The sequence below is a fragment of the Carcharodon carcharias genome, chromosome 3 (assembly GCF_017639515.1).
Source record: "Carcharodon carcharias isolate sCarCar2 chromosome 3, sCarCar2.pri, whole genome shotgun sequence".
Taxonomy (NCBI): Eukaryota; Metazoa; Chordata; class Chondrichthyes; order Lamniformes; family Lamnidae; genus Carcharodon; species Carcharodon carcharias.
Genome location: NC_054469.1, coordinates 18,027,020 through 18,044,610, shown reverse-complemented (window position 1 = coordinate 18,044,610; position 17,591 = coordinate 18,027,020). Strand labels below are relative to the sequence as shown.

General features: G+C 44.4%; 1 protein-coding gene across 2 annotated transcripts in view; it reads right to left on the bottom strand.

Annotated features, from left to right (window-relative positions):
- The window catches only part of zbtb47b (zinc finger and BTB domain containing 47b), a 257,030-nt gene that overhangs the window by 166,366 nt on the left and 73,073 nt on the right, over positions 1–17,591 (bottom strand). Inside the window, exon 1 of one of the 2 annotated variants that reach the window (XM_041184091.1) lies at positions 6,876–7,005. The exons of the other annotated variant lie outside the window; for it this stretch is intronic. Coding sequence (XP_041040025.1) covers positions 6,876–6,881 — 6 coding nt within the window. The 5' untranslated portion in view covers positions 6,882–7,005. Of the gene's footprint in view, positions 1–6,875; positions 7,006–17,591 lie in introns of those variants that run through there. 2 annotated transcript variants of the gene reach the window in all.

Sequence of the window (17,591 nt, the reverse complement as noted above, 5' to 3'; positions counted from 1 at the left end):
GGCTATGAGGAAAATTGCCCAGCTATGTCCTGTACACAAAAAGCAGGACAAATCCAACCCGACCAATTACAGTCCCTTCAGTCTACTCTCAATTGTCAGTAAAGTAATGGAAGGGCTCATCAACAGTGCTATCAAGCAGCACTTGCTTAGCATTAATCTGCTCACTGACGCCCAGTTTGGGTTCCACCGGGGCCCCTCTGCTCTGACCTCATTACAGCCTTGGTTCAAACATGGACAAAAGAGCTGAACTCCTGAGGTGAGGTGAGAGTGACTGCCCTTGATGCCAAGGCCACATTTGACCGAGTGTGGTATCAAGAAGCCCTAGCAAAACTGCAGTCAATGGAAATCAGAGGGAAAACTCTCTGCTGGTTGGAATCATACCTAGCACAAAGGAAGATGGTTGTGGTTGTTGGAGGTCAGTCATCTCAGCTCCAAGACATCACTGCAGGTGTTCCTCAGGGTAGTGTCCTCGGCCCAACCATCTTCAGCTGCTTAATCAATGACCTTCCTTCCATCATACGGTCAGAAGTGGGGATGTTCGCTGACGATTGCACAATGTTCAGCATCGTTCCCAACTCCTCAGATATCTGAAGCAGCCCATGTCCAAACGCAACAAGACCTGGACAATATCCAGGCTTGGGTTGACAAGTGGCAAGTAACATTCGCACCACACAAGTGTCAGGCAATGACCATCTCCAACAAGACAGAATCCAACCATTGTTGCTTGATGTTCAATGGCATTACCATCACTGAATCCCCCACTATCAACATCCTGGGATTACCACTAACTAGAAACTGAACTGGACTAGCCATATAAATACCATAGCTACAAGAGGTCAGAGGCTAGGGATCCTGTGACGAGTAACTCACCTCCTGACTCCCCAAAGCCTGTCCACCGCCTCCAAGTCACAAGTCAGGTGTGTGAAGGAAAACTCACCACTTGCCTGGATGAGTGGAGCTCCCACAATGCTCAAGAAGTCTGAAACTGTCCGGGACAAAGCAGCCTGCTTGATTGGCACCACATCCGCAAACATTCACTGTGTCCACCACCAACACACATTAGCACCAGTGTGTACCATGTACAAGATGCACTGCAGGAATTCCCCAAGGCTCCTTCAACAGCACCTTCCAAACCCACGACGATCTCAAAGGACATGGGCAGCAGGTAGATGGAAACATCACCACCTGAAAGTTCCCCTCCAAGTCACTCAACATCCTTTCTTGGAAATATATTGCCATTCCTTCACTATAACTGGGTCAAAATCCTGGAACTCCCTCCCTAACAGCACTATGGGTGTACCTACATCACATGGGCTGCAGCTGTTCAAGAAGGCAGCTCACCACCACCTCCTCAAGAGCAATGAGGGATGGACAATAATTGCTGGCCCAGCCAGCGAAGCCCACTTCCTATGAATGAATTTTCAAAAAACCTCTGTGGCTTAACGTCAACTTTTGCTACTGTGCAGTATTTGGGATGTTTTTCTACATTAACAGTAGTATACAAAAGCAAAAAAACAAAAAAACTGCGGATGCTGGAAATCCAAAACAAAAACAGAATTACCTGGAAAAACTCAGCAGGTCTGGCAGCATCGGCGGAGAAGAAAAGAGTTGACGTTTCGAGTCCTCATGACCCTTCGACAGAACTGTTCTGTCGAAGGGTCATGAGGACTCGAAACGTCAACTCTTTTCTTCTCCGCCGATGCTGCCAGACCTGCTGAGTTTTTCCAGGTAATTCTGTTTTTGTATACAAAAGCAACTTTGTTTACTTCTATAAAGTGCATTTCTGAAAATTTTATTTCACAACTCTACTCTCTTTTTGGCCTCTTTTGAAGATGGCAACTTCTGCAGGGGTCATAATTTCACAGGTAGCCTCATTATCTTTCCAATTTGGATGGATCACTACCACATCATGTGGTGCAACAGCAGACTAAGCAATTGGGGAAGCCATGATATTTTTCATATGTAGAGTTCATTCATATATGAAAATAAATAGCTCCCTATGATGGTGGTGGTCGGTGGGGGGGGATATATCTAATGTGATCTGAATTAGTCACAGGCTGTACAATAGAAAAACTACAAAAAAAACTCAATATTAAAGAATGGCATAAATAGAATATGACTAGAGTATAAATCACCAGTGGGACTAAGCACAAGTCACGGCAAGCCAAAAAACCCAGATAAACAGGGAGTCACAAAAGTGTGTCTGTTTGTTTGGGATTGGGCAGGGGGGGTGGTTGGATGAGGGGAAAGGGAAGATGTATACATATTAAAGAAGACAATGGTGTTTTTAAAAGGAGGAAAACAGTCACCTTTACAGTCTGTTCATATTTGCATTTGGATTTTTTATTTGCAGATTTTGTCTTGATTGCTCTGCAGAGAAATCCATATTTTAATAAATAAAACTGCAAGGAACTGTGTGTAGAATAATCCACTTCAGGCTGTGGCAGGCATGTGCCAGAAAGGTCATACCATTGAATGAATAGGAATTTACCCACTCAACGCCAAGCAACCAGGAGAGGAAACATATGAGAAAGCAAGAGCTGAGCATACAAGCCTCATCAGGTTCTGACTGTCTCGTTGCTGCTTTAGCAACCAGCTTTTTGCACACCATCTTGTAACCTTCTTTATTTGACGAGACTAGGATTAACAGCAAGTCATTCATCAATAGTTTATCAAGTTTCTGCAATGGTTCTGGAAATTTGTCCTGTCAATAGAGGAATCTTTTACAGGTCTGGAAGGTTACAGGTTTCAACCCATGAACTGTGCCAAGTATTGGAGAAGGAGCGAGTGCAGCAAGGACAACTGACACCAGCCCCTTTCAACAGAGGGGATTTAAAAACTGAAATATTTTATCTTAACAACAATTCTTGCACAGAATAGCAACAACATGAAAACAAAATACACGACATAAAGGGTTTGGCTTATGAGAAATATGTTTATACAAATGGGTCTCTCGAAAAGAAATTCTGTGCACTAGTTGGAAATCTAACTTGGGGTGAGATGGGGGAAGCTGGGGCTAACTTTCCTAAAAATAAAAAAGTGAATCAGACAAATACTGAAAAAAAATTAATTCTGGAGCTGTGCCAGGAGGAGTGGCTCAGGATACTTCCAAATAATTAAAGCAATAGCGACTAGATGCAGAATTTTCAGGCACCAGCTCAAAAAATTGAGCAGAATAATAACTAAGACTGAACACTGGGGAAATGGAAGGCAAAAACTCTGAGCAAAATTAAAGCCCTGAGATGTCTCTGCCAGGCAAGAGAAGTGAAACACTGACTGAAGGAGTAGCAACATTAAAAATATCAAAACAGATTGTCTGGATCGCTTGTTCTATCCTCTTCCCCTCTACAACTGTTCAAAAAGCTGAAACTCCTTTGTAAGCTTTTCTTATTTAAGGTGACCATCACTATATACGCTTCCAGCACAGAAGGACAACACTGCCCACCATGACCACCCTGGCTCTTTGTTAGAGCAATCAATCAATAGGTAAAACCATTGCCCAGCTCAGCTCCACTCATCTACATCAAAAGTTTAATCAGTCTTTTGGTGTCCGCTCCCCCCCAAGAAACTCAACTCCCTTTGGAGGTCTATGAATATGGCACTGGATTCTATGCCGTAGGAGGAATATATTGGCCTGGGAGGGTGTACAACTGGAATGATATCAGAGCTTAAGGTAATAATTTGAGGATATGTAGCATTGGCTTGAGTTGCATTCACCTGAAAACTGAAAATTGAAGGGTGATCCAATCAAGGTGTCGAAAAAGATATAAGAATTAGATCAGATAAAGAGAAACTATTTCCTCTAGTGGAAGAATCCAGTAGAGGGTATCATTTTAAAATTCAAGCTCCTCTGTTCAATGAAATCAGGAAGTCCTTCACAAAGGGAAACGGAAACTTGGAAAACTCGATCCCAGTATGACTCTGGATGAATTGAGTGCTCAAGATTGAGATCAATACATTTTTATTAAATATGACTAACAAGGGATATGGAACGACAGTGGGTAATTGTGATTAAAGCACAGATCAGCCATTCATCTGAAATAAAAACAGAAAATGCTGCTAAAACTCAGCAGGTCTGGCAGCCTCTGTGGAGAGAGAAACAGAGCCAGCATTAGAAGCCACATGACTCTTTAGTATTTTCTTCTTCAGAATCACCCGCAGTATTTTATTTTCAGCCATTCGAATAATTGAAAGGTCGAGCAGGCTCTAAAGGCTGAATGGCCCCTGCCTGTTCTTATGTTCATGGAGCCAGTTTCCACTGTCTCCAATGATATAGAACTCAGTCTACATATACACAGGGCAGCCCAGTGGAACCAGTAATAGAAATATAAGTAAACTGAGACTGACTTGGAGAGGTTGCTCTCCAGACATCAGAAGGAAATAACAACTCAAGTGAGATACTGAGAAACAAGTTGACTCTTGAATCCGAGATAAGTTTATTGCTATTCTCACTGTAAATATTATTGATTTTATTTTAAAAGTGTAACATTTTAAATTTTCACTGCTGTGCAGTTTTCTCACACAAAAAATACATTCTATAGCGGAGGCCAACAACTGACTATTAAAGTAGGGGAGGACGGGAAAGGATGAAATCTCGCCCAAATTTGAAATTGAAACATGCAGCAATCAAAGCAAAACACTTCGATGGCTGGAAATTTGAAATAAAAACAGGAAATGCTGGGACTATTCAGGTCAGGCAACATCTGTGGAGAGAGAAACAGAACTAAAATGTCAGGTCATTGAGCTTTCATCATAAAGTTAATCATGTTTCTCTCTTCACAGATGCTGCCGGTATTGTTGAGTACATGCAGTATGAGGTTTGCTTTCAGACAAACAAGCAGGAGAAAGCCACTCGGCCCTTCGAGACTGCTCTGCCAATCAATAAGATCTGGCTGTTGTGATTGTAACCTCCCACCTCTCTCCCTGGGCCCATTATGTCATCCTCCTGGCCCCTCCCTCGCCTTGACTTCACTTTTTCTTTCAAAAATGGCAATTTTAACCAGAGCCACTTGACCCCATCGACAAGAATTTTCCATGACGTCCTTTCCATGTTTCAAAGAATGCAATTATCATATTTAAATAAAAATAAATACGTTAAATGTTCAATGCAGAGGAAATAATTAAACCGTTAGCAACTTAAATATGTATCAATATTACTGCAACCTTCTAACCTTTTTCAACAATCAGGAAAAGTGTTGGCAAATTTGGCTACTGACACTTCATTGTTTATTTAAACACACCAAAAATTTAAATTTATTGCAATGTTGCTTACAAATGTAATTATAAGCAAAAAGGAGCATTGAGTTGTGTGAAATATTCCAATCTTTACAGTACAGTTCTATAAAACATTTCCAACATCTTGGTAAAACTTAAAGAAAACAAGAATGCCTCCCAACTTGCTTCAACAAGCTCAAGGGTGGGAAAACATTAAAATATACAAATTTTCTTTAAATTTACTCACAACAATTAAACAGTTTTAAAATAATGTTGGCTATTTCATGTTATCTTGGGATAATATGTTGCACAAGCACAATCTTTATATATTAGATAAGAACAATCTGAATAATACAATGAACAAGCACAATCTCTACATATAATATTAGATATGAACAATCTCTCTGATGTAACAAGAATAATCTGGATAAGAAGAACAATCTCTCTGGATAATATATTATATTAGATATGAAAAGTCTCACTCGAACAATTCTTGGGTAATATATTAGACATGAAAATCTCCCTCTGGGTATTATGCTAAGGGACAATCTCTCTGGATATTATTATAGTGCATGAGAACAATCCCTCTGGATAATTCATTAGATATGAACAATCTCTCTGGATAATATATTCGATATGAACTGCCTCTCTGGATATTATTATATTGCATAAGAACAATCCCTCTGGGTAATACATTAGATAAGAACAATCTCTCTGGGTAATATATTTGATATGAACCACCTCTCTGGATATTATTATATTGCATAAGAACAGCCTCTCTGGATATTATTATATTGCATAAGAACAGCCTCTCTGGATATTATTATATTGCATGAGAACAATCCCTCTGGATAATACATTAGATACGAACAATCTCTCTGGATAATATATTCGATATGAACTGCCTCTCTGGATATTATATTGCATAAGAACAATCACTCTGGGTAATACATTAGATAAGAACAATCTCTCTGGATAATACAAAAACAATGTGGATAATAAGAACAATCACTGGATAGTACTAATTATGAAATTTCCCTCTGGATAATATTACTACACAAGAACAATCTCTTCGGATATTAATATATTGCATGCGAACAATATCTTTAGCTGATGTATTCCATATGAACATTCCTCTTATTTCTCTCGCTGGAGAGGGAGAAGTGGGGGGGGGGGGCGGGGGGAGTCCACATTCTCTACACCAAATCTTTCGCAACAAGTCTGCGCTGCGACTGCAGTTAAAAGGAGGATCTGCTGTCAGCGGCCTCCCGGGGCAGCAGCAGCAGCAACACAACCACCACATCGCCGGGGTTAGGCCCAGTCCAGCCCAGGCCAGGCCCCGGCCTCCCTCCCCAACAACAGCCCGGAGAAACAGACGACACCCGTCGCGCCTCGATTTCCAGCACCGCCGCAGCTTGGCTATCCGAGTCCGGAGGCTCACAGCGGCCTACAAGGCTTCCCCCGCCACCACCCCCCCACTCCACACCCCCAACCCCCGGTGAGGGCGACACCGGAGCGGCGGCTGACTGGGGGGGGGGGGGGGGGGGGGGTGCGAGGGAGGTGGGGGAGCCGTGTCGAGTCGAGTCCAGTCCCGTCCCCTCCACTCCGAGGGTGGGGGCGGAAAGGGTTAAATTTTAACGCCGGCCTTTGATTTTTCTTACCCACATCACTCGGCTCTGGCGACCGGAGCGGCGCCTCGGCTCGGCTCACCCAGCCCGCTCGGACCGGCGGAGCCCCGTTTAACCATTCGCTGTCCCGAGAGCTGTCACTCAGAGCCCGAGGGGGCGGGCACTCCGGAGGCGAAAACTCACCGGGGGCGGGGGGGGGGGGGGGGGAAGAATTACAAATTGGGAGAACCCCTCCCCCCCCCTCAATGTCACCGGGAGGGGGTGTGACAATTACAGATTGGGAGACCCTCCGCCCCCCACCCCCATCAATATCACCGGGAGGGGGTGTGTCAATTACAGATTGGGAGACACCCCCCCCTCATCAATATCACCAGGAGCGGGTGTGACAATTACAGATTGGGAGACCGCCCCACTCATCAATATCTCCAAGAGGGGGTGTGACAATTACAGATTGGGAGACCCCCCCACCCCTCATCAATATCACCGGGAGGGGGTGTGACAATTACAGATTGGGAGACCCCCCGCCCCCCCCCATCAATATCACCGGGAGGGGGTGTGTCAATTACAGATTGGGAGACCCCCTCCCCTCATCAATATCACCAGGAGGGGGGTGTGACAATTACAGATTGGGAGACCGCCCCACTCATCAATATCTCCAAGAGGGGGTGTGACAATTACAGATTGGGAGACCCCCAACCCCTCATCAATATCACCGGGAGGGGGTGTGTCAATTACAGATTGGGAGACCCCCCCCCTCATCAATATCACCAGGAGGGGGCGTGACAATTACAGATTGGGAGACCCCCCACCCCTCATCAATATCACCGGGAGGGGGTGTGTCAATTACAGATTAGGAGACCCCCCTCATCAATATCACCAGGAGGGGGTGTGACAATTACAGATTGGGAGACCCCCCCAACCCATCATCAATATCACCGGGAGGGGGTGTGTTAATTACAGATTAGGAGACCCCCCCTCATCAATATTACCAGGAGGGGGTGTGTCAATTACAAATTGGGAGGCCCCCCCCATCTCATCAATATCACCAGGAGGCGGTGAGACAATTACAGATTGGGAGACCCCTCTCCCCCAACAATATCATCGGGAGAGGGAGCGCCAATTACAGATTGGGAGACCCCTCATCAACATCATCGGGGGGGGGAGCGCCAATTACAGATTGGGAGAACCCCTCCCCCCCTCAATGTCACCAGGAGGGGGTGTGACAATTACAGATTAGGAGACCCCCCCCTCATCAATATCACCAGGAGGGGGTGTGTCAATTACAAATTGGGAGGCTCCCCCATCTCATCAATATCACCGGGAGGGGGTGTGTCAATTACAGATTGGGAGACCCCTCTCCCCCAACAATATAATCGGGAGGGGAAGCGCCAATTACAGATTGGGAGACCCCTCATCAATATAATCAGGAGGGGGAGCGCCAATTACAGATTGGGAGACCCCTCATCAATATCATCGGGAGGGGAAGCGCCAATTACAGATTGGGAGACCCCTCATCAATATAATCAGGAGGGGGAGCGCCAATTACAGATTGGGAGACCCCTCATCAATATCATCGGGAGGGGAAGCGCCAATTACAGATTGGGAGACCCCTCATCAATATCATCGGGAGGGGAAGCGCCAATTACAGATTGGGAGAACCCCTCCCCCCCACCTTCAATGTCCCCAGGAGGGGTGTGACAATTACAGATTGGGAGCCCCACCCCATCATCAATGTAACCAAGGGTGGGGGGGGGATGCATAAATTACAGATTGGAAACCACACTACCCCCCCTCACCCCACCATCAATTTTGTCAGCAGAGGGTGCAGCAATTGCAGACTGGGAGACCCCACCTCCACCAATATCACCTGGGGGGTGGGGGTGTGTCAATTACAGATTGGGAGACCCATCCTTCCCCTACTTACCAAATATCAACAAGGGGGTGTGGCAATTACTGATTGTAAGGAGGGGTGGTTTCTCCAAAAGTTTGGGGGGGGGGGGGGGCAGGGTGCGGAGGAAGGTGTAGCGATTAAAGAGAATAGGAGAACCCCCTGCCCACCCCACCCCACGGTAATGAGAATGGTTACAGCACAGAAGGCTCCCATTGAGCCCATGGCAGCTCACTGCAAGAGCAATTTAGATAGTCCCACTCCCTTGCCTTAAAGACGGGAAACCTCCTTCATACCACCGAGCTGCTGGGAGCATCCATTGCCACTGTCAAGCAAAACTCTGACTGAACCATCTTTAGTGTCGCTGAAATAAGGTCCTTAAAAACCATTGAGAGGGAATGCAGTCAATTGAGACTGAGCCCACCCCAGAATCAGAAACTACTGTGGCATTTACAGATTGGGAGCTGTACCAGCAAGAACTGTTTTTATAATGAACAAGCTTCTATCAATAAAGCATTTTACGACATCCACAGGACATTATTAAATGTTTCCAAGCCAAAGAAATATAAGCAAGTGTGTGGCCATTACAGCTATAGGAAAAGATCATACTCTGGCATTAAAGGGATTGGTATAGTAACTAGGGATCCAGAGAATCCCATCTTTCAAAGCAACTGGGGGGAGGATTGAGAGGAAGGAATTAAGGTAGAGGGAGGTTCCAAAGTACAGGACATGATTGGAAGGTGTTTTGAGCTGCGGGGAGAGAAAGGAGCAGGATATTCCCCAGTAGCGGAATGGATCCAGAATTACCATCCATCAGTGCGGAGTTGAAAGACCTTAGTTGCGAGCAATAACCGCACCCCCACCCCACCCTGCCACTGGGAAAGAGATTGGGACTAGATGGAGTAATTTGACAAGCAAGTATTCAATGAACGGCATGGCACTAGGAAGTTCTGAGGAACAAAAGGACTTTGGCGTGTGTGTCCATAGATCTCTGAAGGCGGAGGGCATGTTAGTGGGGTGGTGAAAAAGGCATATGGGACACTTGCCTTTATCAATCGAGGCATAGGCACAAAAGTAGGGATGTCATATTGGAGTTGTATAGAACCTTGGTGAGGACACAGCTGGAGTATTGTGTGCAGTTCTGGTCACCACATTATAGGAAGGATGTGATTGCACTGGAGAGGGTGCAGAGGAGATTCACCGGGATGTTGCCTGGGATGAAACACTTAAGTTACGAAGAAAGGTTGGATAGACTTGGGTTGTTTTCATTGGAGCAGAGAAGTCCGAGGGATGGCCTGATCGAGGTGTAAAAGATTATGAGGGGCATGGACAGGTGGATAGGGAGCAGCTGTTCCCCTTAGTTGAAGGGTCAGTCATGAGGGGACAGAAGTGCAAGGTGAGGGGCAGGAGGTTTAGGGGGGGATGTGAGGAAAAACTTTTTTACCCAGAGAGTGTGGTGATGGTCTGGAATGTGCTGTCTGGGAGGGTGGTGGAGGTGGGTTGCCTCACGTCCTTTAAAAAGTACCTGGATGAGCACTTGGCACGTCATAACATTCAAGGCTATGGGCCAAGTGCTGGTAAATGGGATTAGGTAGGTAGGTCAGGTGTTTCTTACGTGTTGGTGCAGACTCGATGGGCCGAAGGGCCTCTTCTGCACTGTGAGATTCTATGATAGTTGCTTGTGTAAAGGGTAAACACACATACGTTGGTTGGGCTTAAAATGCATTTCAACGTTGTAGCTTCTTCAGATTTTCCATGAAACTGGATACGGGGTGGGGGGTCCTCCTAAGGTTATCAGCTTCCTCGTCCACCTCAACAAGAATCCATGCATCTGTCGACTTGTTACGCACTAATAAAACAGGTTTTTTTTAAACTTTGCAAACATGGGGGTTTTGGAAACAATGATTCCTTTGGACTGTTTGGAAGTGGCAAATATTTGCAGGAAGCCCTCATGTTTTTTTTGTTCTTGGGAGGTGGGTGACACTGGCAGAGCCCCAGTTATTGCCAATCTCCAGTGTTCCAGACAAAAGAGCTTAAAAAAAAACACTGTCCTACTCACTTCCCTTCCCAATGTGACATTTTTCTATTTCCCACACTGGCTGTGCTGTGGCCTCAAAGCAACATAGCCCAATTAACGATGGCCAACTCCAAATTAGAACAAGCATTTATATCTTGGGGGAGGAAGGGGGAAATGAAAGTCTACAAACGCTTTCTATAACTATCTTCAATAACTTGCACTTTCATAGCGCCTTAAAACGTAGCAAAAATATCCCAAGGAGTATTATCAAACAAAACGTTGACACAGAGCCACTTAAGGCAATTAGGAGGGGGAAGGACCATCTTAAATGAGAGAGGTGGAGGCTTAAGGAGGTAATCCCAGAGCTCAGAGAACCAAGACTTCGCTTGCCAGTCACTTGCCCATTTTTGTTTCAAATCAGCAAAGGCTAAGCACAGCCATGTCAACATACGAGATCTCAGAAGGGCCCAGTTAGGAGCACCAGGTCTATCTCAGCAGCCAGAGGTAGGGAAATAATAAAATCAGCCAGCGTTCCTGCTCTTGATCACAATCCTTTGACCATATCCTCCCCCATCACCCTGATAGAAAGTGCACTTGCAGATGTCAGCAAATGATGGGTTAGGGCTCCCCCATAATGCCAACTTCATCACCTCTATCCACAATCTGTCAATATCCACTGTCCCCAGCACACATTTGATCACACGGGTGAGGTATCGTTGTATGCCTCTGTAAAATAGTCTGTCTTTGTCCATTTGCTGCTGAAAGCCTTATCCAAACCTTCATCTCTAGACTTAACTATTCCTGCACTCTCTTGACCGGCTTCCCATCTTCCACCCTCTATAAACTTGAGCTTATCCAAAATTCCACCATCTGTATCCTAACCTGCTGCTCATTCTCCTGTGCTCGGTGACTGGTCCCCGGTCCAACACCACCTCAAAATTCAAAATTCTCACCTTCAGGTTCAAATCCCTCCCTAATTCTGTAACCTCCTCCAGCGTGACAACCCTCCAAGTACTCGGTGTTGCTCCTGTTCTGGCTCTTGCACGTCATCCACTTCCTCCACCCCTTGGCAGCCGTGTCTTCAGCTGTATGGGCCCCGAGCTCTGAAATTCATCCTCCGCCCCAGCCCATCCAAGCCCAGTTCAGCAGTGCGGAGAATCGAAGGCACAGATTCTCACTGGGGTAAGGCAACATTGTCAAGGGAATCCCCCGCCCCATGCCCGCTCCACCCCCTCATTCCAGTGCCTATTCTTCCAGCACAAGCCTGGTCGGTAAGCAGCAACATGCTATCCAACTGCAGATGGCTTCACCGCAGAGTTTGTTCCTGTCCTCGGCTAATATCCACGTTTGTGTGCATGTGTGTGTGTGTGCGCGTCAGCAGGAGTCACTCAACAGAAGACCCGACTTACTTTTCACCCCCCTTTTGCCGTAATGAGAGCAGTTCAGCTGCTAATTTGGCTGAAAGCAGCAAACTCTGGGGATTAAAATGAAGAATATTCTGGTCTATAATGTCTCAGCACCACGCTGACAGGGCAACCATCCATGGCTCAGTAGATACCACTCCCAACCACAGAATCTCACAGTTGCAGAATCACAATGTTGCAGATTAGAGTCCCACTCCTGAGAGCCAGATGCGGAGGGAGTGCTGCACTGTCAGAGTTGCTGTCCTTCAGATGAAATGTTATGCCAGGGTCCTGTCTTCCCTCGGGTAGACTTAATAGATCCCATGGCATTATTTCGATCGGTGCAATTATCCCCTAGCCAATATCTAAGTCACTATTATATTGCTGTTTGTGCAAGTTTGCTGTGCACAAATTGGCTGCTGTACTTCCCACATTCTAACGGTAACTACACTTAAAAAAAGCTCATTGGCTGTAAAGTGCGTTGGGTTCATAACCCCAAGGTTGTGGAAGGCACTATATAAATGCAACTCTGTCTTTCTTTAAACATTAGGCCATTGGAGAAGCTCCAGGGAAAACTTCAACATCCTCAAAACAACAAAATTGAAATGTTACCTTTCAAAATGGAGTGATGTAGAGGCAGGCGAGAATAAATGGCATGACTTACATAGGTGATGCTGAGTCTTGACAAATTCACTGCAACCTTGCAGGAAACACCAAGACAAAACGCCAGGTTTCAAAGCCCATTGTTTTGCTGTAAATATATTGAACCACCACAGACAGCCCTGCTCAATGCACCAGTCCTTCAGAAACTAAACATCTCATCATTAAAGGGCAGTGAGTAACTGACACACAAGTCATACAGGACACTTCTTAAAAAAAAAATACAAATTGCATGCTTTTACTTTAAGGCTTACAGCAACCAGTATCTACCTCATGGCCAACAAAAAGAAATCATGGTCAATATAAATGCTGGAAATACACAGTGAGCACCTAAAATGATAGATGGTATTTTGGGTGTACACCTTCAGCAAGGGTCAACCGAACAACTTTAGCCGTGCTATTTTTCCCAGACGCTCACTGGCCTCCCATTTTCCGTCATTTCAAATATTCAGCACTGTCACTTTCTATTTTCTTTTAATCACCTCTAAGCACCACTGCAGCTCACACTGATGCAACATAGGTTTCCCCTCCCTCCTGCCTGTGGACCTCTGAAATTAGGCAAGGCCACTCCTCCATACAGTCACTATGGACCCTGGGCTCAAGGAGGAGCTCAATCAAATGGCCACAAGCTGGTAATGAGCGAACGTGGGAAAGACTGAAGCAGAATTCTTAAAATAACTTCAAAAAGAATGCATTTTGCCACTACCGCATCGCAGAGCATCAAGCTAATCCAGCAAGTAGCACTCTTCCAAGGCTGGGGTTAGGGCTACTTTCAGAGGAACCTCAGTGCTGAAATGGGAACACTTCCTACAGAATTCATCAGAAGGATCGATAACCAGTGGACAGGGATTTAAGGTATTTGGCAAAAGAACCAGAGGGGAGATGAGGATAGCCATGAGTTATGATAATCTGAATGCACTGCTTGAAGTGATGGTGGAAGCAGATTCTATTATGTTACGTAGAATCTTACCGCACAGAAACAGGCCATTCAGCTCAATGGTATTTATGCTCCCCATGAGTTTCCATTATCTTACTTCATTCTTTCTCCCTCATGTGCTTAGCTGGCTTCCTCTTAAATGCATCTAAGCTATTCACCTCAACTAGTTCATGTTGCTAGCAGGTTCTCACCACTCTGTAGGTAACAAACTTGCTCCCAAATTCCCTATTCCATTTGTTAGTGATAGTAACTCTCAAAAAGAAATTGGATATATAGTGGAAATGGAATATTGTGCAGGCTCTTTGAAATGGGATCTTGTGTCAGCTATGTGGAAAGAGCAAGGTGGGTGGGACTAATGGAACAGAACTTTCAAAGAGCTGGCACAGGCATGAATGGGCCAAATGGCCTCCTCCTGTGCTGGGCAATTCCAGATTCTAGGAATTGGAAAGTGTTGGATTAAAGCACTCTTCTTACCCGAGGGCCAAATTCACCAAAAAATATTTGCTACGTGCAATTAACTTCTAAGAGTATCAAGACTATAACTACCCAAAGATACTGTGTGCAAAGGGCTAATTTAACTGCAATGCTGTTAACTGAGCTTATAAAATGGTCAATCTATGGAACAAGCTCTCTCAGGAGAGGGTGGAAGCAGTTAGTATCAATTCATTCAAATTAGATAGATTTCTTTCATCATTTTATGATATAGGAGTAATTTGAGACATGGCATTGGTAAGTATAGCATGCTTGGGAGGAAAGGAGGGTGAGATTGAACATAAAGCTCTCCACCACTGGAGGGGGTTTCCTACATTATGTCAGGGTCTGTTGCAGACTAACTGATGAAGTTTAATTGTTATAATCAGTCAGTCATCAACTTGATTATCATTGTTAAAAACAAAAAAAAACAAAAACAAAAAAACTGCGGATGCTGGAAATCCAAAACAAAAACAAAATTACCTGGAAAAACTCAGCAGGTCTGGCAGCATCGGCGGAGAAGAAAAGAGTTGACGTTTCGAGTCCTCATGACCCTTCGACAAGTTCTGTTGAAGGGTCATGAGGACTCGAAACGTCAACTGATTATCATTGTATTGTGTGACTATCAGGATAGTAGAAGGTGAATTAGATAGACTGTGGCCTTTAACTGGTCTAGCAATTCCCATGTTCCTATACAGTTGTCACTCTTTAGCCAATATATTAATAAATACTTTATCGCTTCAATTTACTCTCATCTGTTGCACCGGTGTGTGACAGGCCTGGAACATAAGATTATATGAATTAGGAGCAGTAGGCCTTTTGGCACCTTGAATCATTCAATAAGATAAGATCATGGCTAATGCGCTTGTAGCTCAACACTACTTTCCTGTCTACCCCTTATGACCTTTGACTCCCTTGTCAATCAAGAATCTATCATTCAATGACCCAAACTCCACCACTCTCTGGGGAAGAGAATTCCACAGATTAACAACCTCTGAGAAAAAATAATTCTTCTCACCTTCGTCGTAAATGGGATACCCCTGATTTTTAAACTATGTCCCCTAGTTCTAGTCTCTCCCACAAGAGGAAACATCCTTTCAGTATCCACCTTGTCAAGTTCCCTTAGGGTCTTATATATTTCAATAAGATCACCTCTCATTCTTCTAAACTTCAAAGCATACAGGCCCAACCTTACGAAATTTCCTCATAACATAGCCCCCCTTATCACAGGAATATGCTGAGTGAACATCCTCTGAATTGCTTCTAATGTAATGATATCCTTTTGTAAGTGAGGAGGCCAAAACTGTACACGGTACTCTAGATGTGGTCTCACCAAGGTCCTGTACAACTGTAGTAAAACTTCCCCAATTTTATATTCCATTCCCATTGCAATAAGTACCAACATTCCATTTGCCTTCCTAATCACTTGCTGTTCCTGCATACTCGCTTATTGCGATTCATATACCAGGACACCCAGATCCCTCTGTACAGCAGGGTTGTACATCTCTCTCCACTTAAGTAATATGCTGCTTTTCTTTCTTCCTGCCAAAGTGGACAAGTTCACATTTTCCTACATTATAATCCAGCTGCCAATTTTTTGCCCACTCGCTTAACCTATCTGAATTCCTTCGTGGACTCTAACACATCTTGGCAACTTACTTTCCTACTTATCTTGTCTCATCAGCAAATTTACCCACCATACATTTTGTCCCTTTCTCCAAATCATTGTTCCAGATTGTAAATAGTTGAGGCCCCAGATCTGATCCCTGTGGCACTCCACGAGTTATAGCTTGCCAATCAGAATATGACCCTGTTAGCTAACCAATCCTTCATCCTTCCTGTCAGCTCACCAATCCATCATTATTCACTTTTTTTAATTTAAGACACATCAAGTTCCAAAAGCCCTACAATTCCTCCACCTCTGGCTTCATATGCACCCCGATCTTTAGCAGCTGACCCTTCAGACCCCTAGTCTCCAGAATTCCCTCCCCATACCTCTTCATTTCACTCTCTCCTTCATCTCCAATATTCTATTTAAAATTTCTCTCTTTGACCAAGCATTTGGTCACCTGTCCTAATTGGATTGATTTTATTGAAAAAAAAATCTAAACGACAAACTGCATTATTCACACACAAGTGGGCCAATTTGAGGGAAGCGATAGCCTGCAAATCGTCACAAGTTGCTGGTCAATTTGTGCCAGTCTGCCATTAACTTGGCAAAAATTGACATGTATTGCTTAACCTCTGTGACTGCCATGAAGCTGTACATTTGCACGTTAATTTTGTGTGTGTGTTTATCAGGTAATTAAGTCCAGCAATTAACAGCGATGCTCAAATACCCTTTAACAGTGTGATAATTGTTACTTACTGACAATCAATCTCTCTTGCCCAGAAAGAGACCAGTTATTAGTGTGGAGCCTCATTCTTTCAGGTTGTGAAATCTTTTAGAAGATTTTTTAAATGTCAAATGTTGAATTTAATTTTCTTACTTTTCCTTTCTTCTCCCTCTTTATTCAGTCTTTCTTTCCCTCTCTTTATTCTGTGCCTGATTCAACATTGAAATTGCCTACTCTAGTCCACCTTCCTCTGTTAATTTCACAATCCTTAAATTTATTTGGCTATGGGGATACACAGCTTCTCCATTGTCCACAACAGTCCCAGATGCCCTGCTGCCAATGCTGCACCATTACCAGCTCTCACTTTCCACAAATAAAGAACCTCAAACCTGTATGTGCACAAAGTCTAACTAACAGGGCACAATGCAAGATGCTCCTCTCTGGGTCCCCGCCTCCTCCTTTGCTTCGATGCCCGATTATGCTCCCATGAAGAGCCTAGGGATATGCTACAACAGTAAAGGCGTTCGATCAATCCAAGTTGTTGCTGAACAACATAACCTCTGACCAAATATACTGACAGCTGCTTTATTCCTGCTGCAGCATGAGAGGACATAGCTCTACAGTTTTAGAACATCCACAATTACACTTTCCAAAATTCAATTGTCAAAATAAAAAGCTACAAGGCAGCTGTGTGAATCCGAGGTGCCTGACTCCACAAGGCAGTGCGAGCCCAATGGTAGCAACAATAAGTATTCCTTAGTTCATACAGAGGTCTCAAAATGCTTTTCAATTAAGCAAAAGGGAGGGGTTGTGGGATGAGCAGCAGTGAAAGGGGAGAAAAGAATTATAATACAAAGTCCATCATGGGTCAAAGATGTTTAATAAATAGCCGCTTTATGCAGAAGGAAGGTACAAAATGTAGTTGGCATTGCATTAGAAGATAGGCCTACTCTCATAGTTAGTTCTGTCACAAAATAGACCTTGAGTTCTAAACACACAGATAAATCATATTGGAACTTGACTTAGGAAACTGAAGA